This window comes from Cucurbita moschata, unplaced genomic scaffold (assembly GCF_002738365.1).
Source record: "Cucurbita moschata cultivar Rifu unplaced genomic scaffold, Cmos_1.0 Cmo_Scf00025, whole genome shotgun sequence".
Taxonomy (NCBI): domain Eukaryota; kingdom Viridiplantae; phylum Streptophyta; class Magnoliopsida; order Cucurbitales; family Cucurbitaceae; genus Cucurbita; species Cucurbita moschata.
In genome coordinates this window covers 1,475,096-1,501,130 of record NW_019268541.1, presented here as the reverse complement: position 1 = coordinate 1,501,130, position 26,035 = coordinate 1,475,096, and the positions used below count along the sequence as shown (strand labels likewise).

Below are 26,035 nucleotides of genomic sequence, written 5' to 3'. Positions count from 1 at the left end.
TGACTATGTGGGACCCACAATAATAATAATAATAAGTGAATTTTGGAAATTAAGAGAGTAAAAAAAAAATATATATATATATATATATATATATATATATATATATTATTACATTTTTAATTTTTTTAGTAATTTGTTCATCTTTCTATTGATTATTTAATCTTCAACGGCTTTTCTAAGTTAATAATTATGAATTTCAAAGACGCAAGGGACAGAGTTTCGTCGTGTCAGCAGCCGTTACATTGGATAATCTCGTGACTTTTTTTTTTTTTTTAATTTTTTCTTATAAATTTTTTGTTGAGTGTTCGATTCGGTATTATCTGTTTGAAGCTTTTCCAGTTCTTTGTTAGGCATAAAAACGTGTGAAATTAAGCGACAATTCGTTCATCTCTTCCGAAATGGTATCGATTTTGAGGAGATCGCCGAAACTGTTGAACTCCATTTGTAGGAGGCGATTTTCTGCTTCCTCTGATGGAAATCTTACGAGCCATGGAGGAAAATCTATGAATCTGTATTCTGCTATCAATCAAGCGCTTCATATTGCCCTTGAAACTGATCCTCGGTGTGTTTCTTTAATACGCTTTTTTTGTTTTTTGGTTTGTGATCCCTGTAGTTTTGATAAAATCTTCTGTGATTCTGTGTTGCTTTTTTCGCAAATGGTTGTGGTTTTTCTTTGATGAGTTTGCTGTGTTTTTCGACTTTCTGCTGTTTGGTTGCTGTTTTGCTTGAGATTTTTGAGTTGTTAGCTAGTGAGAGCTTGCATGGAAATGAAAGTGAAGGAAATTTGATGAAATCTTAAGTGCTTTATTTGGATTTGATCGGACGATTCTTCCGCAGATTGATGAATCTTGTGGAACTGTTAATTTCTGAACGTGTTCTTTCTGTTCTTCATGTGATTAAATCTTGGGGCAACAGTGACCTATCAGTTTTTTGGGCTAATTGGACTTGTTAGAGTCATCCTTTCAAGCACAAAGCTAAAGAGTTCTAGGAATAAGCTACCGAAGGCTTTGTTTTGGTAAGTTTTTGGTAGGAAGAAACCAAAGATATTTCAGAGGAGATCGAGAGATTTCAGATATTGTTCTTTGTTCTAGGGCGTCCTGTTCGAGTTCTTCTATATAAACATATATCTTTTTGATGAATGGGAATTTAGCTGTTTTTTTAACACCCTTTGTTAACTGTTTAATGTTCTGGTAGCAATTTTGTTGTTTAAGAACAATATACTTCCACATTCAGTTCTTATGTGTTTGGAGAAGACGTGGGCTTCGGTGGGGTCTTCCGTTGCACAACTGGATTAGTGGATCGATATGGAAAAGATCGAGTTTTCAATACCCCTCTTTGTGAGCAGGTAGCCTACTTGTTGACTTTGAAATTTTGGAGGTCGATATGATAGTACAGCCATTGTTCTTCCTAGTAATATCATGTGATCAATATTCTATTATCGAGTATATGTGAAAAGCTTCATTTTAACTCATTTTTAATACAGGGAATTGTTGGCTTTGGCATTGGTCTTGCAGCAATGGTAATTTTGAGGAATTTGCATACTTAGCCATGTGATGGAATTTCTTTGTTTCTCACATCTTTTCCCTTTTCTAACGCGGAAGTCGTTTCACGTGGTAGGGAAATAGGGCCATTGCAGAAATTCAGTTTGCAGATTACATTTATCCAGCTTTTGATCAGGTAAGCTTTCGGCTTCGTTGAGATTCACCCTCCTGCCATCTTGTTTGGCATTATCTTGAGAAAAATTTTGGCCTTCGTAGATAGTTAATGAAGCTGCAAAGTTCAGATATCGTAGCGGAAATCAGTTCAATTGTGGTGGTAGATTTCCCCCTCTCTTTGCATACAGCCAACTTCTTTCATGTTTACTTGTTATTGGCCCTTCATGTCACGCATATTTACGAATCCTCTCAGGTTTAACAATTAGAGCCCCATATGGAGCTGTTGGTCATGGTGGTCATTATCACTCACAATCACCTGAAGCTTTCTTCTGTCATGTTCCTGGAATTAAAGTATGTTTCCATCTTCTGCTAATTTGTCTTGATAAGTTTTAGGTCTTTTCAGTACTTTGTGACAAATATGTAACAATCCAAACTCACCGCTAGCAGATATTGTCCTCTTTGACCTGTTATGTATTGCCGTCAGTCTCACAGTTTTAAAATGCGTCTACTAGGGAGAGGTTTCCACACTGTTATAAGGAATGTTTCGTTCCCCTCTCCAACTGATTTGGGATCTCATGATTCACCCCCTTGGAGGCCCAGTGTCCTCGTTGGCACACTGCCCGGTGTCTGGCTATGATACCATTTGTAACAGTTCAAGCTCATTGCTTGCAGATATTGTCTGCTTTGGCCCGTTATGCATCCGCGTTAGCGTCATTTATAGATTAAGGAGCCTTCATTTATGACCCATATGTTGGCAGCCAATGTATTGGCAGAGGTCTTCTGATGAGCAAAGGATAGAGTTTTTATGACCCAAAAGTTAGCATCCCTATCTGACCGTAAAACCAGCAGTCATTTTGAAGAAGTTCAGAACTGGAGTCTGGAGGAAAGGGGGACAGAATTTCACCTCTCTTACCTCTAGTGTGTAGACCATGCCATCTTTTCTTGCTGCCGTGTAGAATAAACTTAACTTAGGACGTGTCTCAGTTATTTTGCTATTATATTAACTTCATTGCATGAATTATTACTTTTTTGGAAAACCATAATTTTATCGTTTTCATGCTAAACAGGTTGTCATCCCTCGAAGTCCATACCAAGCCAAGGGATTGCTACTTTCATGCATCCGTGATCAAAACCCTGTTGTATTTTTTGAGCCCAAGGTATGAAAACTTTTCTAAGTTGTTTGGATTGATGTTTGTCCAGAAGTTGGGATGAAAATATTTTGAGCGTTCGTCTTCAGTGGCTTTACCGTTTGGCTGTTGAAGAAGTTCCTGAGCATGACTTCATGTTGCCTCTATCAGAAGCAGAGGTTTGATCTCATCTCTTTTCATGTTCTAATTATTTATGAATAATTTCATAGTGCATTAATAACGCAATGTTTGATAAACCTGAAAACGAGATATTCAGGTGATCCGAGAAGGCAGTGATATTACATTGGTTGGTTGGGGAGCGCAGCTTTCTGTTATGGAACAGGCCTGTATTGATGCTGAAAAAGTAAATCTCTTTACTTATTTTCTGGTATCTGTATTGTATGACAATGGAATTTTATATGCATCTGAATGGCAGGCTGAATTTCTTTCACTATTTTACGTACTGGTGTAAAGGGAAACCTTTCCATCTCGCTCTCCTTGGCTTTCAACTTATGTTCTCCTATCTGTTCATGTGTCGTTACTTTCTGCTTTTATTTAGTAATCGGGTTGGGTCTCTATCCCTTGCATTATGTACCCTTGGCCCACTCTACTAATTTCTCGGGAGGCTTCATGTAACAGCCATAGCTTACCGCTAGCAGATATTGTCCTCTTTGGGCTTTTCCTTTTAGGCTTCCCTTCAAGGTTTTTATAACGTGTCTGCTCGGGAGAGGTTTCCATACCCCTACAAAGCGTTCTCCTCCCAACCGATGTAGGATCTCACAATTCACTCCCCTTTGGGACCCAGCGTCCTTGCTGGCACTCGTTCAGCTCCCTAATCGAAGTGGTCAAGTTCATAAATAATTAAAATGATATTACAATGGTGAAGCTTAATTACTGTAGGATGAAAGCTTTTCAACATTCAATCTGAAACTTTGAAGAATATGTGTAAACTGTTTAATTTTTGACATTTCAGTCTGTGAAGTCGCTAGGATCCAAGAAAATAATCAACTAATGATCTCGATTTGCTCGATATATATTGCAGGATGGAATCTCCTGTGAACTGATTGACCTGAGAACTCTAATACCATGGGATAAGGAAACGGTGGAGGCCTCAGTTAAGAAGACTGGGAGACTTCTTGTAAGTAATATTTTCGTTTCTTTATAACAAGCTTCCTGAGAAATGAGAACTTTAAGTGAAACAGATATAGATTTATAACTAATCTCCATTTCGCTCTGTAGATTAGCCATGAAGCTCCGGTTACCGGAGGCTTTGGTGCTGAAATATCCGCTTCCATTGTTGAACGCTGCTTCTTACGGGTGAGTGCGGATTTTCAGCATATTTCTATTGGTAAAAGTACATTTTTAAAAAGATTAGGAATCACAACAGAGATGAATTTACTCCCTCGCTGATTAGAGAGGGGCAGGTAAACTCTCCCTTCCCCTCCAACTTTCCTGAACAGACAAAGCATGGAATATACTCTCTCCTTCCCCTATGTAAATACTCCAACATTCCCTTGGTGGCCCTCCTGTTGCTTATTCCCCCTCGGTAAGTGTAACAGTCCAAGCCCATTGCTAGCAGATATTATCCTCTTTGGACTTTCCCTTTTGGGCTCCTCCTTAAGGTTTTTAAAATGCGTTTATTAGAGAGAGGTTCCACACCCTTACAAAGAATGCTTCGTTCCCCTCTCCAACCAATAACCAATGTGGGATCTGACAATTCACCCCCCTTCAAGGATCAACGTCCTCGCAGGCATTCGTTCCCTTATAAAGAATGCTTCGTTCCTCTCTCCAACCAATGTGGGATCTGACAATTCACCCCCCTTCAAGGATCAACGTCCTCGCTGGCATTCGTTCCTTTCTCCAATCAATGTGTGATCTCATTATCCCACCCCTTCAAGGCCTAGTGTCCTCGTTGGTGCACCGTCCGGTGTCCACCCCCTTTGGGGCTAGCGTCCTCACTGGCACACTACTTGATGTCTGCGCTGATACCTCTGATACCATTTGTAACAGCTTAAGCCCACCACTAGCATATATTGTCCTTTTTGGATTTTTCGTTTCAGACTTCTCCTCAAAGATTTAAAACTCGTATGCTAGGGAGAGGTTTTCACACCTTATAAAGAAGTTTTGTTCCTCTCTCCAACCGATGTGGAATCTCACCATCCAATCCCCTTGAGATCCAACGTCCTTGCTGGCACTCGTTCCTCTCTTCAATTGATGTGAAATCTCACAGTAACTAACCTGTCGAGTGTGAATTTTCCTTCGTACTCGTCCTAGCGTACTGGATAGTAATGGGTGGCCTTACATCACATTTCTATTTTTAGTAGGCTAAGACCTTTTATCTCACACCCCCAATCCTAGGAACCTTAAACTCTAGTTTGAAATTTGGAAGGTGAAGGCTTGTCCAAAGAACATGAACAATGGCTTGTAGAAAGCAACTAGTTTTAGGGATATACTTTGACGTTCTTACTTTTGTTTGAGTACTCAATACAAGTAGAGTAGATAAAATGAGTATCTCTTTCTCTTGTAGTTGGAGGCCCCTGTTTCCAGAGTTTGTGGATTGGACACTCCATTCCCTCTTGTGTTTGAACCATTCTACATGCCTACTAAGAACAAAGTAAGAGACTACCTTCCATCTTCTTGCAAAAGATTTGGCATAATGTTCATTCCTAACCAGTATATTACCTCTCTCTCTGGCTGGTGTAGATATTGGACGCCATCAAAGCAACTGTAAAGTATTAGATCAAAAAATTGCCGCTTTCAAGCAGACAACAAGAAATGTTCTCATTCCATCAGTCTCTATCGATGAACTAGATGATGTAGCCTTGATGATGTCCCATTGTAGGTGGCTGTAAGGGCCTTCTCTTGTTGAATAAGATAGTTTGAGTCAATGATGGCTGGATATCAAGATCCTTGGCAATAAAAAGTTACTATATTTATGAGAGTATATATTTACCTTTAGAAATAAATAAATGCTTCAAGAAAATGGTTAAATTTAGTGCCAAAAAATTCATTTATCATTTGTTAATCTATTTATTAATCCAATAAAAATATTTTTTCCACCCCCTCATTATAATTTTAATCCATTTATTTGACTAGTCGGGAACATGTGGATCCATTTAAGCCTAACAAGGAACACGTGGATCTAGAAAACCAGGCTTGAGAACAATTTCTTAATAGTAGGAAAAGAGAGTCCAATATCTAAAATAGAGCTTAGTCTCTCCATAGTAATATATTCTAGACTCAGGCGTAGGTTGGCTTGATCCAATAGAGTCGGAACACTTTGAGACAGAAGAAAATGATGCTCGATATGCTAGTGTGGGCTGGAGAGAGAAGCTCTGCAAAGCTGGGCACACGACATCAACAATTACAAACAAACTAATCTTCGTTGCAATGGACGAGGACAACCCTCCCCATCTCGAATCGTTTCTAATAATTTCTTATAATTTATAATTTATGAAGTAGAACTAGTTTACAGTTTACATGACCTTGTGTAAAGCACATATTATAAATTGCATAATTGTCTGGTGTGAGTTAATGGAGAAAAACATTCTTCTATACACAATCCCCCACTTTGATCACACAATATCAAAACTTTAAGGAAAAAAAAATGAAGAAAGAAAGAGAAAGTTCAACAACTTCCCTCCACTTTTTATCACACAGATGAACAGGACACTAAAAGAAAAGACATGCATGTAATGCTCATCACTAGACCCTTCCATTTTATGCCAAAAACCAAAGGTCTTCTTCCATATCCTCAAACAGGAAGCAATCTCACCATAAATACACTTTTTTTTCCGGCTAGCTAGCTTCTGTCTGTGTGCCAGTCCGTTTGTTCTCTAAGCATGAAGGAAAATTGACTTCCCGGATGGCTAGTCCGAAGCCAAGAATCTGCAAGTAGATGTTCGGTAAGACGGTAAGACGAAATGACAACCAGAAAAGCTGCAAACATATGTTCGTAAAGACGAAACGACGAGCAATAAGCTTGCTTGTTTTATTTTAGAGTGAGTTCAGGTTATTCAGGCTCAGATCCAAATGTGAAGAAATTCAGTCCAAGAGAAGCATCTTACCATTGCTGGTTTTTCCTGAACTCTGTAAGCACTGGGTATATGTTCTCAAATGCTGTGTATGTCTCCTCTCTCACCTGAAGGAATCAAAATACAGATATTCACAGATCAAAGATATGACTGGTCGAGTGACAGTCACTATCCACAGAGGGTAATGCTATGCTGTTCATCTAATCCTTGTCTCAAGATTGGTCAAAAGTGACCATAAGCCATACTAAAATCATTTTGACTGCTAATTGAATCTTTGATAATTGATGCATATAATAAAGCACTTTATTGAAATCAGAGGACCAGTAACATATCCGAGTCAAGGAACTCGGAGACCTCCCTACTGAATAACTCACGCCCGAACTCAAATAACTAAACCATCACGTGTTCACCCTCCATTACTCCTCTATTCATGACCATCTCCGGCTAACAAACTCGTTAGCTGATTACTAATATATCCTCTGTAATCTAATAGTATTTCTGACATCTACGTTAACATAAATTTCTATACAATCGACGATTTTTTATCATCTTACCAAGAATTCAATTATTGGTAAGCTTCAATCTATTTGGAAGTACATTTTTGCTGAATTTAGTGTTCAGACTAGAAAATACGAATATAAGATAACAGGGGCCGATCGAAGAGTTTCTCCGTAAGTGGGGCTTGAGCTATTTTGTGGAGTCTTTGAGGGGGGGAAACAATGGAACTTGGTTCTTTGTTATAAAATTAAATTAAAAAAAAAAAAAAAAAATACAACACTGATTTTAACAAGAACGGGAAACGGCAGTTGAATTTTTACCTTAGCCCCAGTGAGAACTATTTTTCCAGAAACGAAAATGAGAAGCACAATCTTCGGTTGTTTCATCCGATAAATCAATCCAGGAAATAACTCTGGTTCGTACTGAAAAGAAACGGAGGGCGAAGTTTTAATAACGAAGTTACATTTCACATATCCAAGAAGTTCGACATCAAAATATAATGGTTAACCTGATATAAAACATATATTAAAATTTCAACATTGTAGACACATGAAAAATCATTAATGGACTAGTTCCCCACAAAAGTCCATATCAAAGAATCACTCAAAATATTGGACAAACCATAGTCAAGCACAAAAATATACATACATACAGGTCATGCCCCCAAAAGAATATATCAGAAGAGGTAAAGATTTCTAGCAGAAAAATGCTTGCAAACTGTGGACCTTAGGAATCTGACAAAGATAAAGATCTAAAGCTTACACTTGAAAAGGCACCGTGTGAATATGCAAGACCCTCGAGTCTTATGGGGAACTTAACATCACATGAGCCAACAATATTCTGAATCTTAAAATCCTGCACCAGATTAAAAAAGCACAAGCATATATTACAGCAAGAACAAACACTAAATAAATAAGAAAAGCAATAGAAAAGGCCATCAGCTAAAAGCATCATGAGGTAAAGCTAATTCCTTGTTCAATTTGAACGCGAATGAGATCATGGATCTAAGAGTCTGCCTGACGGCATTTGCAATTCCATGCACGCAAAAAAATTGGTCAGATGAAGAATTTGTATGAAAATGTGCTACATAATTTTAGTTTCCCTCTCTAAATTGTGTATATCTTATTTTTCCTCTCTTTTGTCTTCTTTCGTTCTTACTGAAAGATACTTTCTATTTGTTAAAAAAAAAAGATCTGAAGGACCCTACACATGAGGGGAAGAGAAGCACGTTACCTTGAACTTGGCAGGAAATCCAAGTTTTTGGATTATACGGGCATACTGGAAAGAGGAAACAAGGTCCAATATCAGATAAAGAATAGCTTCATATTAAATAGACGGGCGTTGTTTAATGAGATGGAAAGATTTTAATCAATAAACTGAACATCAACTGATCGTGATTAGTGGTTCCCTATGATGATTTAATCTCAGATAACATATCAACGCCTAAATATGTAAATATTCACACATATTTCTTGTTACAATAAGATGTAAACTAAAAATTACTTATAACTATCAACTATTCTCCACACACCTAAAACCTAACAACTAACTAATAAGATATATCTCAGCACATATCTCTAATTTTTTGCCCATGTTTTAAGGTTTTCGGTGAAAATATTTCCTAAATTAGATACATTATTTCTGGAATACTTATAAAATGAAATCTGTGAGATTTAAACTTCAAAATTCAATTTAAATCACTGAATCAGGGGAGGGGGACTGATGAGTGATGTTAAACAACTAGTCAGACCTTTGAAAAATTAATGAACCAAATGATAATGTTTTAAGATAAAAATCGAGTAGACCTTCTCAAGCTGTGTGATTCTATCATCGATATCCCGACAGCCAATGAGTAGAGAGGTGATTTCACAACCTCTACACACTAAGAATACTGGAAAGAAATTAAGTACCTTTCTTGCAGCTAATTTTGATTGTTGTTCGCTCTTGGCTCCAGTACAGACCTACACCACATCATACATCCAAATAGCTAAAACAAGATACTCTTCAAATGCAACAGCCAATTTACAAGAAAAAACATTCATCCTTATACTGGCACTTTAAGCACACGAGAACTCTCACTCAACTTAAATTCAATTCAAACAACTTTCATCAAGTTTCAAAACAAATTATTTGAACAATGAACCTGTTTAATAGGGATTCACGCAAAGAATATCGACAGGATAAATTATAAATATTGGTTTGGGGATTTTTATTTTGAGTCGGGTTGAGGTTCGAATTTTTGACCTTTTGATCAAGGTCATAATGCCTTAATAGTATGTGGGTTTGAGGTTACTATTATATTATGTAATAAAATATTGATCATGATATGGGTCTCCCCCTATGATTTCTTTCCGATGGGTTTTTACAATTATTCTTTATAAGACAAGTAATGGGTTGTACATGAGTCATGTTAATTTTTTTTTCCTTTTTATTTTCTCATCGACTTTTTATCAGGTCAACTTGTCTTTCGGATGTGACCCAACATGCCTATATTTTTTATATAAAAAATAAGAAAATAGGATACCATTTTTGTGTGTCTGACACAAACAAGGTCAAACGTTTCTTCATGACAAACATAGAAATAAAGTAAATCACTGGAAGCTACTGGAATATGGAAGGCAATCTCCCGCTATTTGTAAATTAGATAGACAATAACTTACCATCTTTCCAGATGCAAATATCAGTGCTGTGGTTTTTGGCTCCCTTATTCTCATGATAACAGCAGCAAAACGCTGTTTCATAGAAACAACAATTGAAAATCTTAAAAATTCAGATTCAAATGTAAGAAGGAACAACAAAGCTCCACCCTGAAAATGGGATTCTTGATGTCCATGTTGAATTGCGAAAATATCTGCGATGGTATATTTTTTTTCGTTTACGAAGTCTGCATAGGCTTACAATAAACATCACTTGCCTTGGGATTGTATTCAGCATTGCGAGCTTGCAGAGCAATGGCCTTCAGATCCAACTTGCAGTCCAGATTGACTGTTGACACAATGTTCCTAGAAACAGTATAATACAATATACGTGCATTAAGAAACATAAACTATATATACATACCTGGAGTTCCTAAACATGTAAAGCCAGAACAAATAGACATTGATGCCTACATCTTACTTCACAAAAGGCAGTATGAACCAGCAAATAAAGAACCCAGAGTTGTTTCAATTAAAATCTTCTTCAAGAGGTTGTCTACTTCAGTTTAAGTTTCATTTTAAAACTGATTTCTATTCGGTAGAAGTTTCAGGCCAAAACTAGAAAGGATGGCTGAGAAGGGAATGAAACTCGAGCAATAGTCCTTCAAAATATTTCCAATTTTTAAAACGTTTTGCACATTGAGAATAAATCTCAAGGTTTTTAAGGAAAAAAGTGAGAATATGCGTACACAATACACACATATTTATGATACAATAACAATACTTTATGTAAAATTGTTATCCAATCCAACTTATCAATCACCTAAATGATTTTACATATTAATAAAGAAAATGAAAACAAATTTAAAGTTAATAATGCATATGCAAAGCATTTACAATGTATTTCACTCTCAAACTGTTCAAATTGTACCGAGCATGTTTATAACTTTAAACTGATACGTGACATATTTCAACTATGATTAACAAGTGCACAAATGTCAGAATGTCTAACAGGGGCGCATTGCCCAAACCAAAATGTTCACGCTCCCTAGCTTACACGAGTCTTTACCAAAATAATTTATTCAGCAAGAATAATGCTCTTACTTGGTTATCAGTCATCACATCTTACAGTTATATATGAATTTTTTGTCAGGAAAGGAGAAGCTTATCCGAATTATTCTATGCAAGATGACGAAGACCATGCAAAGACCAGGTTAGACCATAAAATCTTGATAAATTCTTAGCTGTCAGTCTATATATATATCAGAATTGACTTTCTCTGTTAATGTGTAGACGAAATTTTGATGTTCCCGAGTCTCAATAAATTTTTGGTGGATGTAACTGATCCTTAGAACTTCGATTCAACTCTCTTATTACCAAATCTACAGCTGTGTTCCCTGTGTGTGTGTGCACGCAAGAGAAAGAGAGAGACATGGGGGGAGAAGGAGATTGGGTGTATTTTCGTCCCATTCAATATTGATTATTTCAAAGCTCGAGAGTTGAAAAAACCACACCTACGTAAAAATTAAAGGCTCATTTGTAGCATAGACGAAAAGTTAAACTATTCTCTTTTCCGGAGTAACCCAATTTCCGGATGTAAATCACTAAACTCGTCCATGATACTACCAAGTTATCGTAGTAAATTGCAAAAAGGAAAAAACCCAACACTTAATACTAATGAAGCGCTTTAATTTGGCCTACAAAAAAGAGCTATCATACAAAATCAGAAGGCACAAGTGGCTGGAAAAGTTAGGACTCACTGAAGAGTAGGTACAATCCCAGAAGGATGCTTTTTAAGATCAACGGGTTGGGCTCCTTCCAAGCCTTGATCTGCCATTCCTTATAAGAAATCTCTGCACAACGAAACTCTACTCTTTAAATTCTTGCTCCAAAATAATTATTCACACTTCTTCAATGCCCCAAGCCCAAAATCAGGACAAGATACCCATGAATTATAAATAAAACCAAGACTCCATGCCCATTAATGAACTGAAAATAGTAATCCTTACATCATGTACAGAAATCACGGACCCACTTATCAAATTGATGAACAAAGTCAAACGAAATACGGGGATCATAGAAAACCACTCCATTCTGATCAATCATAAAGGGGGTATACACAAACCCATCCTCTCGCAAGCAAATCTAAGAAAAACATGCCCTAGGTGCCAGCTGAGGAAGGCAAGACACAAACCCAACAAAAAGCTAAATCAAAACCCAAAAGCTAACCCATCAACACACCCGATCTGTTGATCACAAGACCAACCAAACAAATTAACAAGAATAAAAAAATAAAAAAAAACCAGACCTCTTGCAAATGGGAAACCCTAGAATTGAGCAAAGAATTTCCAGTCGATCGGACAAGAAATTTAGTGGGAAAATTGCGAATTGATTGAGGAAGCGGGAAGAGTTTGAAAGGCGTGGTGTTTTATATCTGGGTATGTGAGAGAGACGATGGAGAAAGCTTTATAAATGGAGAGAGTTTTGAGTTTTGGTTTCCAAAGAAGAGAACGAGAGGAGAGGGAATGCGTTTATACGATGGGAATCGGAGCTTTGTGCGCTTCTGGGATTTATCTCTTGAGGCGCCTTTTTTATCTCCTTCCGCTTTTGCCCTTTGGAGTTTGTGGGATTGTGACCTGGACTTGGGGGTGGTTTTGGAATTTCGGTGGTTCGATTGCTGCTCTCACCGGACGGTTCTGTTTGGCGCGTCAATGCCCAATAATACTTACCCACGTGTCCCTCCATATTTTTTATTTAAGATATAATTTAGAATTGGATCCAGTTATATATTTATATATAATATTCTTTTTCTTTTTTTCTTTTTTCAAAATGCAAAACACAAATAATAATAATAAATATATATATATATATAGCATAAAAGTAATTGGGAATTCACGCACGTGGAGTGTGGTCAGCTAACCGAACCGAGGTGAATCTTTATCTTCGAGCACGGAATGTATGAAGGACTCGAGCTTGTTGGCATTGTGAGTAGGTCCAACGAAGAGACGCCAAAAGATATTTGAATCTATCTCGACTCAAAGTAGAAATTTAGATAAACTAAGTCTAACTAACCTTCACTGCGCGTGTTATATATATATATATATAATTGTTAAAAAAATACAAGCCACCAACAATAATATCTTTTTTTTACTTAAAAAAATTTACCAAAAAAAAAATTATAAATATTAATGAATCTTTTGAAGGCAGGATAATATTTTTTAAGATGGTTTTAAACCTTTAAGAGTATTTTGAAAAAATATCATTTATTTATTTAAAAAAATTTAAAAAAATTATTGATTTTTTTTTAGTTTATATATATATATATATTTTTTTTTTTTTTACACAATTTCATAATTTAACCTAGATTTAATTTTTATAGAATAATGTATTTGATCAGATTTACTTGGGAGAGAAAAATAGGCCAAGCAAGGAACTGAACCCTTTCAATCGCAATTCATAAACTGGTCGGAGTTTCCACGGCGGTGCTGGTGGAGGAGAGGGTTGAAGGGAAACACCGTTCGTCGAGATCGGAGAAAAATGGGCGCCGGAGACGAGAAGCAACCGGAGGCATCGCTCGAGAATGTAAGCGCAGTATCTTCCATATCGGCAATTGCAGAGGACCTGCAGCGTTCGGTTGTTCAATCGAAGGATTCAGCTATTCGCTCTGCTCGTTCTCTCCAAGAGGCCTCTTCGTCACATATCCGTTCGTTTCAGGTTGCGTTCTTCGTCAACTTTTATAATCCGTTGTCATTTCGTATACTGACATTTATTTCTGTTATTTACTTTCATTAGATATCTGTAGAGTTTAGAGTTTATGTTCTGCCTGGCTTAAGATGGATAGAAATCAATTCTGCTGTGAAATGTTCGTCCTACTGAAAACCCGTTATCTTTCGTAAGAAGACTTTATTTCAGCTGGCATTAATGGAAGTTTCAGGAGAATATCTTGTTTGATCATAGTTCTGTGGAAGTTTCCACTTTATGTGGGAGTTGTGAGAAAGGGATGTTTGATTAATCTATTAGAGAGACCAATCGATAACTACATGGAATTGGATAAATCGTTGAAACAAAATTAAGATGGAATGGAGAAGCAAATTATTGTACTAATTGATTGGTTGTGTAATGAGAGCTGAAAGGCTTTGAGATTATAAATTAGATTAGACTTTTTTTTCCCCTAAACTTCAACAGTCCCGCTTAATTTCTCACCGAACTTCTGGTTAGTGATAAGGGGACAATGAAAAACATTGAAGTGCTGTTTTGAAATAGGGACTCTGAAGATACCTATTTATTTCCGAGGCTATTGTTAAATCCAAATTTAGTAGGGAAAAAAAATTCCTCGCTTTTCTGTGCTTCTGATCCTGATCTTAGTCCTACCCTTTTTGGTTCTGCTGAAATCTGATTATAGTTGCATTAGTTTGCTGCTTTCTCTGCAATGCGCGTGATATTCACCCTACAACACACTCCCCCTCACTTTGATCGAAGAATTTTGGTGCTTACAATTGGAAGGTCGAAAATTCCTAGTGGAAATATTGGTTGATGCAATTATGAAATCAAATGAATTATTGCATTTTTGAAGACCAACGAGAACCAAGATGTTCATCAAATTAAATAATTTTTACAGATTCAATTTGAGGAATGATGTTGATGTCCTATCAAGATAAGAAGTGCACCGGTGAATGAAGGAGTAACAAAAATCTAACAGTTAATTCATGGTGTTTTGGTACTTACAAGAGTTTGGATGATCAATTTTTTGCTTAGTTCTGTATTTTGCAATTAACGTTATCAATACTGATTGTGCAAATGTTAAATTTATCATTTTTAGTATTTGTTCGTTTCTTCTCATCGTATAATACATTTTTGAGGTGAATATAATCATCTTTCAGGATTTTGTACCCCAAGCAGCATCACAGTTTAAAACTCACGAGGATGCTTTTTTCCGCAAAGTTAAAGGTCTCTTTTTATGTTTCTTGTTCTACCATTATCTGCATGCTTTAGAACTTCAGCTAAGTCAATATTAGCTTGACAGGAGTACTGCCCTCGTCCTTGTTAAAATTATTTAGGAAGTGAATTAGAACTGTGTACTATAACAATAGGATCCTTAGAGGAGTGGAGCAATTTGCGAGTGAGGTGTGGTCCTTTATTAGCTTTTATACCTCGTTTTGGGTTTCCATCTGTAAAGAGTTTTGCGATTATCGCTTTGGTCTCATTTTGTTTAACTGGAGCCCTTTCATGAGGCAGTTGCGCTTTTCTTGGGGTTTTCTTTATTCCCCGTGTATTCTTTAATTTATTCTCAATGAAAGCTTGGTTTTTATAATTTTTTTTTAAAAAATTGTGTGATGTTTATAACTTTGTGACCTACCTAGGTTTTGATTTTCTTCACTGTGTTCTTTATCTGATTCTTTTTGTAATTATTTTATCTATGAGATTAATACGAATAGGTGCAACTTGTTGTAAGACTAATATAGTTGGTGGATTATTTTGTAAACTTTTCATGAAACTGATAAAATTTTTGTTTCCTTTATCCCCCAAAAGTTTTCTGAGATAATGTTGAGGCATGGATATCCCGAGAAGATAAAATTTATTCTTATTCTTCCAGTGTCACAGTAGGAATTTTTATTTTGGTTTTTGTAATTAACTCAGCTTGTGTTGATCTTTCATTAGCTCCTAATGGGAGGGCCTTTTTTATATTATTTACTTTTAATAAGAAAATAAATCTTTTCATGGAAAGTAAGGAGAAGTTTGGATTTTACTTTCACAATCGTATTTATTTATCTTATGTTATCATTGTGTAGATGAGTTTATGATAGCAAGGGAACACCCAGCTGCTTCTATTGGAGTTGCTCTTACAGCTGCCCTTCTCGTTATGCGAGGTATGGAGTAATATTTCCCTCAACACCAAAGCTGGTTATTAGTTTATTTTAAGTACAAATTTCAATGATCTCACTTCTGATCCTCCGGTTCTAATTTGTCTAGTTTTAGTAGTTAGTATTAGGCCTTGACCCTGTTGTGTTTTGTGATTTTTCTATTCTTTGGAGACTGTGCAAGCTTCTTCCACATCAATTCTTGTTTATCTATCAAGGAAGTTCTTTAGTCTCATGTCATTTTTTCATGTTTCAAACTGCGTAGATTATTCTATTCAGCATCAATTGGATAAATACGTTTAGATGAGTTTGTTGAAATTAACTCATCAAAATGATATCAGATTGAACTTGTTTGTTTGCATAATCAGAAGAGAGTTACGTAATATAGGCTTGAACGGGGGAAGATGGTGATAAAAAAAAGAACCACGAGAACTTAGCCTACTCGTTAAGCTTGTGGTGTCCCATATGGTTTGGGATCAAGTTCTCAAGAATCTTGTGCATGTGTGACAACGTGGTCAAGAGTTTCCCTATTACCAACTGGACTCAGAGATCATTCAGGATGGTGTAGTGTTGTTTGTGGTTTTAGTTCATTTAGAAGCCCATGGTTCTTCATTGCTACCTAAACGCTGTTTTTTTCTCTTTTTTTCTCCTCTAAAATCAAATTTGTTCTTGGTGAACGATCTATTCTCTTTGGGAGGATGCACAAGCTACTACTATGAGGGGGTATTTCCTTCTTCCCTAATCTTTACACCTGTCTCTCACTAAAATGCCCACTGTTGGAATATTGGAATATTAAGAATTCTTGGATCTCAATTTTGGAAGGAATTTAATGATTCTCCATATGGTTCCCCATCCATGCGTGAAGGTTGCCTCCCTCTTATATTTGAAAAGTCGGATCTTGGAAAGGCCAGGGTTGTCCACTTGGAAACGCCTCTCTCTTGGAGAGCACTGACTTGAACCAAACTTTTTCAGGGGTTCACTATGGTGTTTTACTTGTCCAAACTTTCTCCTTTATTGTAATTTTTCTCTCTTCTATCAATGCCGAACAATCAAATCAAACACATACACCACCACTATTATTGCAAATTGAAGAGCCTTCATGTAATTTTCTTGGTTTTGTTTGAGAGCTAGCTGTTTTATTCTCCCTTCTATTCTTTTCATCATAACCAATTAATTTGGTTTTTTTGAAATGAAAACAAAAATTTCCCTTTTGGGTGTGAAAGTTTGAACTGCAGAACTCCCTTTAGAAGTATCCAAAGATCTCCCATACGATCAAGAAAATCGAGAATTATAAAGTCTTTTGGAAAATACAAGGAAGCACCCCACTTAGAAAAAAAAGACTTACCATCTATCTCATTCTCCACAAACAAGGAAAGAAAGGAAGTGTAATCAAGTTTTTCTTTTTGCTTATATATGCAGGTTAGTCACATTTTTTACAAGTATCTGCCTTGGGGAAAATTTGCCTAGATATTATTGTTAGTTGCCTGCCTGGAATTGCATTGATTATCCTTATGTTCTACCCTCTCCTTTGTTTTTTCCTTCTTTTTTCATGTATGTAAAGTTAGCCTTGATTTTTAAGGATTTCTCTTTTCTGTAGGGCCAAGAAGATTTCTGTTTCGTCATACGTTGGGTCGATTCCAAACTGAGGAGGTTCTTGCCTTATTTATTTTCTTAACTATTCCATCTTGGTTTATGATTGAATTGTTGATGAATCCATTCTCATTGTATGTATTCTAATTGGAATTTGGAACAACCTGAGTTTTGACATTACTCTGGATTAGTTCATTATTTCCCTTCGTTGATTATTGCTGATTGTTTTATTATTTTTTCCCCCTTCGAGCAGGCAATTTTTTCGAAGGCTGAGAAGCACGTGAAGGAGTTGAACCTTTCAGTGGACTTGATGAAGAAGGAGAGCAAAAAACTACTTGAGAGGGCTGCTCTAGCTGAAAAGGATATGAAATACGGCTACAACGAGCTGATGTATAAGCATTGTAGTTGTCAAAACATAGAAAAGTTTAGAACTACTAGATTCTCTCCACCTGACTATTTTAATATACAGGAATGCTGGAAGTCAAATTCAACATCTTTCAAGGTCAATTTACAAGGCTGAAGCCCAAGCTGCAGGTATGTTTGTTGATGTATGGAACTCTATAGTTGTCTTGGTTTCTACGTTATAGTGATGCTTAAGAGACTTTATTTGGTTATGAACATTTTCTTTCTTATTACGTTCTTGTTAATTTGATAGTCTGACCATCTTAGATTGTAGACATAAGTCACATAACATTGAATTAGATATTGAGATACTTCCCTATCGCTATAAATATCTTGACGGATTTGAGCAGAGGGGGCAATGGAAGTATAGTTCTTCTGAGATAATATTCTAGATCTCACGATGCTGCAGCTTATTGATATATCATTGGTATTGATTTTAGGAACTAAATACCATCTTTCTTATATCTTCATCTTTAGTACGAAAAGTTGTGGCTCTTTTGCAGTAGTTGTACTGTTCATGGGGTGGACAGCCACCGCATCATTCACTACTTTATCACTAGGCTTTGGAATGTGAAAGTTCTGGAGAATGGGAGGTTTGTTGGCTTGTTGCCTTTGGAGGTTCATTGGCTTGTCTTTAGGAGAACAAGTAGGCATTGATTTCAGCCAAAGGTCCTATATTCTCGTGCATGACCTTCAAAGGTGTTTCCCTTGGGGAGGAACACATATTTCGATTTCCATTTCCGGAGTGTGTTTGTAATGCGCTCAATAATAGGTGCCAACAAAGGAAGCCTTCTTGGCTTGCCATCAAGAGGTAGCCCAAGGCAAGAGCTTGGCCAAGTACCTTTGTGACACTCAAGATCTGGCAGTACTGCAAGGAACTTCCTTTTCCCTATCTGAGCTTTGTCTCCAGTTATCCAAAATTAGGAGAAGCCTATGCCTCTCTGAGGTTTCCAAATCCCTCACCAGTAAGATCTCAGAAATCAATTTTATCCATATGTGAGCTTGGCCATTAAACACAAAGTCACAACAACAAAGAATACGATCTAGATCTTTAGTCACACTCACAAAGAATGCAAAAATGTGGCCTGACCACAAAGGTTGAAACCCTCAAGATGTGATCTAGAGTTCCAAGTAGAAACTGTCAAACAAAGATCTCAATCTTCTTTAAAATTTTAACCTTCTACGACAAGGAGAAAGAAGATATCAACTGCATATCCATGAGAGATATTCCCTAAACTATGAGAAAGGCCAGCCCTACATCAGATTAATATCCCATTTTGCTTTCAATTGTTTATCCTTCTTGAGAACAATGACTTAAATTTCAAAACATTTGGTTGCAGCACCCTTTCATTATACTTGATTCTAAAGCTTGGTGGAATAAGTTTTTGGGCTCTTAACTTCTTTTAAAGAAGATTCTAATGGAAGACTTGTAGATCCTTGTGATAAATAAGTGTGTTTAGGGTGTTTTCTCAAGAAAAAGATTGAAGGAAACCTTAGAAATTCAAGCTTGCAAACTACGAAGAAGAGTTATTCAAGCTTGTGTTGTTATTTGGAGAGCTTCATACTGATCAACATATTTTCTTCTTTCACTTTTTGACCACCTTAAATTGATCTTCAATTCAAAAGAAGGGTTCTTATAACCTGGTTACAAGGTTTTGGTTTTATCAAAGGGACTGAGAGCAATGAACTACTGTTGTATGATACCAAAAGCTGTACTCTACTTAATTCTTCAATCTTCAACAGCAATATTTTGTTCTTAATACTATAACTTGTACTGTTGGCATCTGCTTGGTAGCTGCATGACTAGTTCCAGTTATTTTGTTCTTGATTACTCTGTTTAGTTAGTTCTGAAAAGAATAATATAAATATTATCAATTAGTATTTAAATTGTAAATTATTTTTAACATTGTATGATTTACATTCACAACTGATAGTATCATGTGAACTAAAATAAATATTTATATTTCCATTCTGTTTCCCTATGGCATCTGTAATGGTTGAGACTTGAGAGAAGAGTACACGTTAAACATCATGATTGCATATAATTTCTGAAGTCTTTATATTTTTTCGATTTCTGCAGATTTGATGGATGGGCTGCGGGAAATTTCTGGCAGGGACGCATTAAAACTTCGAGCAGAGGTCAGCCTGCTATACTTATCATTCCCCCCTCAATTGAGAGCTGAATTTTATACTGCACAATTTATAATTGAATTTGATGTTCGGTTTAAGTTAAATTACAAATTTAGTTGGGACGTGCCATTAGGTTGCTAACCAATTGAACATTATCTGATTAGTACTATAGATTTGAATTTTTTGAACTTGTCTAAATTTTGTAAATTTGATTACTTATACGTTCCTTTAATGATCACAAATAAGTAAAGAACTTATTTGACACAAAATAAGGATGTAGGAACATATTTGACACAAGCTTAGGTAATATGCACAATCACGAAATTTTGGAGTCTAAATGTACTTGTAGGTGGCTTCGATGGCAACGTTTTTGAAGCGCCATAGGAGTTCGCTCGAAAACAGGGCGATGAAGGTCTCTGAATTGGGGATTCCTCTGTGATTGACTGGAGATTGAGGTATGAATTATGTTTAGTTGTCTAATGTCTACGACAATTTTGATATTGAATAATTTCCAAAATTGGGGGCGTTACTTCCATCTGGACTGACTAAGTTTATTAGTGAAAATAGAGTGATGAAATCTTGTTGGAATTTTTCACTCGGAAAAATTTAACATTGGCATTTTTCATTTTATCTGAGTATGAAATTGTACTGAACATGATTTGGTAATGTAACCAAAGACACCCTTTGCTACGGTTAATCATTCATTTTTATCTATTTGTAGCTTTTCTTAAATCCCATTCTTTTGTTTGTTGTTGATGAGGCAACACCCGGATTTGAACTCGGGAAAAAGGGATTTGCTGCAGTCCCCCGTCTTACGACGATATAAAATATTGGAGATACAAAATATTGGATTGGCTCTATCTCTTCGTTTGATAGTATCTTACAACACACAATATCTAAAACAACCGAAAAATTTTACTTTCTTTTTCTATTGGAAAAAAAATAGTCAAAGCAAAAATTAATAAGACAAATAGGAATCGTAACTTGACTTTGAATTCAAAAATGATTATTGGATTAAAATTTCTAGAAAATTTTGACCAAAATGTTACTACTACCTACGTTTGTTTTTTTAGTAACAAACTATAGTTAATTCACATGTAATTCAAAAGGCATTTTTCTTTCTTTCATTTAAAAATTTTCTAAACCTTTAATTTTGTATTTAATAGATTCTCAAATCTTCTACTAGTGGATTTGTTTGTCTTCTGTTAAATTTTTTTCATTTGTCTTCTGTTAAATTTTTTTCATGGCTGACACATAATTTGATAAGTCAATGATTTTTTTTTTTGTGTTTCAAAATACAGTTAACCACATATTAACGAATCAATCAAATTTTACTGTTTACTTTTTTTCGTGTTTCAAAATACAGTTAACCACATGTTAACTAATTGATCGGATTTTGCAATTTTTTCGCAACTTTTTCTTCTGCAGTATCTTGCGTGACATGAGCATGAAAAGGGTTCAAGAATCAGTTTTCTTTTTATAAGGGCTTATTTTGGTTTTTGACCCCATATTGTAATGGAATAGAGCTTTCCACAAAATTCTATATAGTCCAAAACCAATTCTAAAAATCAAAAAATTGAAAAGTTTGGATATGAGAAATGAAAAACTAAATTTTTAATGATATCAAAATAGATTCACAAAAAAAATATCGTTTCAAACATAATACAAAAGAAGTTATAAATTTTAAAAAATAGACGAATATCCATGATCAAATCCATGGCCCTGGTAAATTTAGTTTATGGTATGAGCTAAAAATATTCACGACTTAAATAGTAGAGAAACTTAGATTTTTTTTTTTTTTTTTTGCTATATAAGACCACCCATGGCTCGTAACTTACTTTAAAATCATCAACAAAACATATCTTGTTGACATGGTTTCATCTTTTAGTCTATTAAGAGTATTATTTCAAATATGAAATTTGATCAAATTCCTTAGATTTTGTTGTTCGTCTTCTCGGCACCGCAACGGGCGAAAGATCAAAACTAGTTATTTTTTACAATTGTAGTTACAGAATAATATATCAAATTCCATGGTTTTCTGCATTAGATATATGAATATACTTGTATATTTTATGAATATTTAATCATGCTTGATTTTTATTAATTAAAGAATGCTATTTTGATAGAAGTGAGATGGGGTGAAAGGCAAATCAATATGTTAATTTGATTATTAGTTGTTGTGTTTATGTTTTTAAACATATCCATGAATTATTTGTTTTTTTGCAGATGATTTGTTTCTTACATCTAATTTTGGACGGTAGGAGAAAACTATGGAGAATTGAAGAAACACAAGATTAAAAAAAAAAACAAAATTAACTGTTCCAAATTTTTAACAAAGTTTGTAGTTGCAGATAGTATTCTAAAACGAAATTGGAGATTGCTTAAGCCTGCAAATTTGGCCTCAGAGATCTTGGTGGTTAGTATCATCAAATGGGATAGTATCCCATCAAGAGTAGCAAATATTGTAATCACATCACCGGCCCCGTTGATTGAAAAACATATAAAGCAGAAAAAGAAAATTTAAAAAAAGTTGGTAATTCGTACGTTTAAATGATAAGAGAATATAATCAGAAGAAAAAGGAACTACGCAGTTATTTTGATGTAATCAGAAGTAGCTGGTTGTAATATCATGTATTATCATTGGGAATCCGAATGATTTTTTTCATCCCTTCACATCAAAAACCTCCGGTTTAAAATTAACGTCAATAGGAAGAAAGAAACATCGAGATTTGAACGTAGATTTCAGAAGCAATAGTCGAAAACATCTACCTCATCAACGAAATCAGTTAAAAAAATCCTCAGAAAACGAGCAAAATCAGAATTAGAACGAAGAAATCAGAAGGATTACTAGAATGTATCTACCTTGTCACCGAAAAATCCTATCGTTCCAAGAACAGGAACAAGGAAACTCGGAGCTAAAGGGAGAAATACGCATAATTATCTATGCATACCGACCTTCCGTATTGCCTAACGATAGATTCTCTGACTGATTACGATTTCTCCAGATGAAGATAAGGCAGATCAGAGAATTTGCAATATCAGGCTTCTTCTTTCTCCGTTGCTAATTCAACTAACAAGAAATCAAACTTATGAACACATTTCAAAGAAGATTCAGAGATCTAATCTAACAGAGATTGAGAAATGGAGACGATGAATGAGAGGCGCTCTGCAGAGTCTGCCGAAGTTTGCTCTGAAGAACAATAGGTGCAGCTATTTATAGAGCGATGAGATGAAACCCTAACCCTAAAATAGGACGAAAGAGACGGAGCAGGCCCATTAAGAAATAACAAATGTTTTTCGAAAAATAAAAAATAAAAATAAAAATATATAATTATAAGTTGAGAAATATAATTATCGTTAATTTTTATTTTAACATTTTATTTAAAATGTTTAATTTTATTTTTATTTAGCACCGACCCCTTTTTGCCCATGTTGGTTTTAATAATGAGTGATTGCACTCATCGACTCTTATTGTCCAATTGAACAGCGGACAGCTAATGCGTTCCATTTATTGAACGAAGTTCTATGGTGATCTGCGACCCTTGGTTACTGAAGGCGTCCTTGGGGTGATCTCGTAGTTCCTAAGCGGTGGAGACGATGGGGTCGATCCATGGATCTTACTTCATTTTGCCGTTCTCCACTTGTCCACGTATTCATATCTTACTTTAATATATGATTTAACATTTTTCTATTTTCCCTCTCATTCAATAATACATTTGCATAAAAATGTAGTTTAATACAAACTTCAACGATCACCTCGAGTTTAATACAAACTTCAACGATCAAAAGTGAAAACCCTCGTCTTTGCCTAAAAATGTAGTCTTCCAATATCTCAACACTCAAGTTTAATACAAACCTCAACGATCAAATAGATACAAAATCAAAACTCTCGTCTTCGCCTAAAAATGTAGTTTTTCAATATCTCAACACCCAAGTTTAATCAAGACTTCAACGATCAAATAAATGCACGATCAAAACTCTCGTCTTCACCTAAAAATGTAGTTTTTCAATATCTTAACACTCGAGTTTAATACGAACTTCAACAATCAAATAGATAACCGTTGTCAAGCCAATTCATATCACTCATCGTAGTTAAGAAACTTACTCCATTCCTCTGGGTACGACCCGGCCATTTTGAGCTGCACAATTATGTTGCACAAAACTGGATAAATCCCATGTAACTGAGAATCTGACCGATCTCCAGCCAGGAACTCGTGCACTCTGTTATTAATTTCAATAAAGCTTCCACCCGGAGCCTTCTTTACCCCTGCATTTCTCATCACCTTCCTCACCATCCCAGATTCATTCCACCTGCCAAGAGCAGCATATGTGTTGGATAAAAGCGTATAATTCCCACTGTTTTCAGGCTCTAGCTTAGCTAGATGCCTCAAAGCCTGCTCTGCGAGGTCAGCATCCCTATGTGTATTGGAAGCAGCAAGAAGCGACCCCCATATCGCTGCATTTGCTTCGTATGGCATGTCCTGAAACAGCTTCTGTGCCTCTTGAAGATAGCCAGCACGAGCCAGCAGATCGATCATGCAGCCATAGTGCTCAATTCTTGGCTGAATTTTGTATACTGACTGCATTCTGTTGAAGTAATAACGACCCACATCCACCATCCCAACATGGCTGCAAGCGGATAGGATGGCTATGAATGTTACTTCATTTGGCCTGACTCTTGCCTTCTCCATTCGAAGGAACATGTCGGTAGCTTGTCCTCCGAGGCCGTGAAGAGCCATGGCAGCAATCATGGTGGACCAGGTTATGACATTCTTATGCTTCATGTTCTCAAAAACTTCCAGTGCTCTTCCTATGTTGCCTGATTTTGCATACATGTCTATAAGGGCGTTGTACAATGGAACAATCCTGCACAAACTATGCTTTTCTATGTAGTTATGGATCCACTCCCCAAGTTCAAGAGCACCCAGATCAGCACAAGCGGAGAGCACAGCCAACATTGCAATTTCATCAGGCTCCACTTTCTCAAGCTGCATCTTCCTGAAGAGCTCAATCGCTGCATCAGGCCTATTGGTTTGGGCATACCCAGCAATCAAGGCAGTCCATGATATCACATTTCTTTGAGGCATTTTGTCGAACACCTTACGCGCACTGTTAAGTTCTGCAACTTTAACATACCCAGCAACCATGGCGTTCCACAAAGCTACATCCTTAAAATCAACTAAATCAAACAGCTTGCGAGCGTCAGAAACACACCCACAAGAGGAATACATTTGAATCAACGAAGTAACAACATTCACATCCGTATCCAAACCCGAAGAAACCGTCTGGGTATGAATCTGCCGCCCCACTTCAACGGCGGACAACTGAACGATGGCCTTCAAAACAAAGGGAATAGTGTACGAATCAGGCCGCAATCCCTCAATCAGAATCCTGGAGTAAAGCGAAATGGCGTTAATGGGTGAGGAGGTCTGCGATAGCGCTTTAACGGCGGTGTTGTAGAGACGAAGATCGGGGTGGGCTTTATTTGAGAAGACAGAAAGAGCGTATAAATAAAGACCAAGAGATGAACACGCATCGATGAATCGGCTGAGGAGGAGATTATCCTGATCGAGAGCTCTGTGCAACATGAAGCCATGTATTTGATAAATGTGGCGAGGGTCGCGGCAGTTGCTGAGAAGGGAAGTTATCGCGGAAGGGGCGAAGGATTCGACGAAGGAAGAAGACGATTTGCAGAGGCGGAAGAGGGACCAACGCATTTCAAGCCTTCATCGGAGAATCGACGACATTATAGTGTTAAAGCAGTTCTCTGGTCTGCATTTTACGAACTAATTATTTTTTGTTAAAATTAGTGGAAAATAAATTCAAAATTATATATTTTTAATAAATATTAATTTAACATTACAAAAATTAATTATTATCAAATTTATGAGCTAATAATAATAATAATAATAATAATACTAATTTGGGTGAATATATTTTCAAATTTTATAATTTTATAATTAAAAAATATATAATAATAAACTTTAATATTTTTAATATTTATTAAAATAACATACACTAAAATTTAATTTATCCGGGAGGCCTTAGGCCACCACTTGTCGAGATGAATGAGCAAAGTCGTCGAAGTCTGACCTTATCCAAAAT

At 36.1% G+C, this 26,035-nt stretch overlaps 4 protein-coding genes and 2 non-coding genes across 6 annotated transcripts; 2 read left to right on the top strand and 4 right to left on the bottom strand.

Annotated features, from left to right (window-relative positions):
• The first annotated feature begins 205 nt into the window (after nt 1-205).
• LOC111461465 (2-oxoisovalerate dehydrogenase subunit beta 1, mitochondrial) lies at nt 206-5,726 on the top strand. The gene is made up of 13 exons (XM_023104994.1): nt 206-562; nt 1,234-1,345; nt 1,484-1,519; nt 1,618-1,677; nt 1,758-1,815; nt 1,909-2,006; nt 2,723-2,812; nt 2,893-2,961; nt 3,060-3,146; nt 3,825-3,920; nt 4,022-4,099; nt 5,310-5,396; nt 5,486-5,726. Exons 1-13 carry the CDS (start codon nt 399-401, stop codon nt 5,519-5,521), a joined length of 1,071 nt encoding a protein of 356 aa, XP_022960762.1. The 5' UTR covers nt 206-398; the 3' UTR covers nt 5,522-5,726.
• A 524-nt stretch (nt 5,727-6,250) lies between these two features.
• On the bottom strand, nt 6,251-12,509 carry LOC111461727 (TATA-box-binding protein). The gene is made up of 10 exons (XM_023105353.1): nt 12,259-12,509; nt 11,711-11,803; nt 10,229-10,316; nt 9,975-10,046; nt 9,225-9,275; nt 8,548-8,592; nt 8,077-8,169; nt 7,635-7,736; nt 6,850-6,923; nt 6,251-6,670 (listed from the first exon to the last, which is right to left on the bottom strand). Coding segments are annotated over exons 2-10 (603 nt in total). The 5' UTR covers nt 11,788-11,803; nt 12,259-12,509; the 3' UTR covers nt 6,251-6,669.
• An 826-nt stretch (nt 12,510-13,335) lies between these two features.
• LOC111461804 lies at nt 13,336-20,646 on the top strand. The gene is made up of 8 exons (XM_023105465.1): nt 13,336-13,664; nt 14,831-14,897; nt 15,740-15,817; nt 17,406-17,458; nt 17,652-17,788; nt 17,868-17,932; nt 19,881-19,939; nt 20,280-20,646. The coding sequence occupies exons 1-8, from the start codon at nt 13,488-13,490 to the stop codon at nt 20,367-20,369; spliced, it is 726 nt and encodes a 241-aa protein (XP_022961233.1). The 5' UTR covers nt 13,336-13,487; the 3' UTR covers nt 20,370-20,646.
• Nucleotides 20,647-22,327: 1,681 nt separating this feature from the next.
• On the bottom strand, nt 22,328-22,412 carry LOC111461871. Its single transcript, XR_002713656.1, has one exon. It is a non-coding gene; the product is annotated as a small nucleolar RNA SNORD24 (small nucleolar RNA).
• A 118-nt stretch (nt 22,413-22,530) lies between these two features.
• On the bottom strand, nt 22,531-22,605 carry LOC111461872. Its single transcript, XR_002713657.1, has one exon. It is a non-coding gene; the product is annotated as a small nucleolar RNA R12 (small nucleolar RNA).
• A 1,128-nt stretch (nt 22,606-23,733) lies between these two features.
• On the bottom strand, nt 23,734-25,693 carry LOC111461370 (pentatricopeptide repeat-containing protein At5g56310). The gene has a single exon (XM_023104872.1). It carries the CDS (start codon nt 25,645-25,647, stop codon nt 24,010-24,012), a length of 1,638 nt encoding a protein of 545 aa, XP_022960640.1. The 5' UTR covers nt 25,648-25,693; the 3' UTR covers nt 23,734-24,009.
• Nucleotides 25,694-26,035: the final 342 nt, after the last annotated feature.

Excerpts from the sequence above, each read along its gene's own strand:
- LOC111461727 (XM_023105353.1), bottom strand. The coding sequence starts at position 11,787 with ATGGCAGATCAAGGCTTGGAAGGAGCCCAACCCGTTGATCTTAAAAAG. Across the intron at positions 8,170-8,547 it reads GATTTCCTGCCAAGTTCAAG|GATTTTAAGATTCAGAATAT; the intron begins GTAACGTGCTTC and ends AATCTGGTGCAG. Across the intron at positions 6,924-7,634 it reads TAGTTCTCACTGGGGCTAAG|GTGAGAGAGGAGACATACAC; the intron begins GTAAAAATTCAA and ends TGATTCCTTCAG.
- LOC111461465 (XM_023104994.1), top strand. The coding sequence starts at position 399 with ATGGTATCGATTTTGAGGAGATCGCCGAAACTGTTGAACTCCATTTGT. Across the intron at positions 3,921-4,021 it reads AGAAGACTGGGAGACTTCTT|ATTAGCCATGAAGCTCCGGT; the intron begins GTAAGTAATATT and ends TTCGCTCTGTAG. Across the intron at positions 4,100-5,309 it reads TTGAACGCTGCTTCTTACGG|TTGGAGGCCCCTGTTTCCAG; the intron begins GTGAGTGCGGAT and ends TTTCTCTTGTAG.
- LOC111461804 (XM_023105465.1), top strand. The coding sequence starts at position 13,488 with ATGGGCGCCGGAGACGAGAAGCAACCGGAGGCATCGCTCGAGAATGTA. Across the intron at positions 13,665-14,830 it reads CACATATCCGTTCGTTTCAG|GATTTTGTACCCCAAGCAGC; the intron begins GTTGCGTTCTTC and ends ATCATCTTTCAG. Across the intron at positions 17,933-19,880 it reads GGCTGAAGCCCAAGCTGCAG|ATTTGATGGATGGGCTGCGG; the intron begins GTATGTTTGTTG and ends CGATTTCTGCAG.
- LOC111461370 (XM_023104872.1), bottom strand. The coding sequence starts at position 25,647 with ATGCGTTGGTCCCTCTTCCGCCTCTGCAAATCGTCTTCTTCCTTCGTC.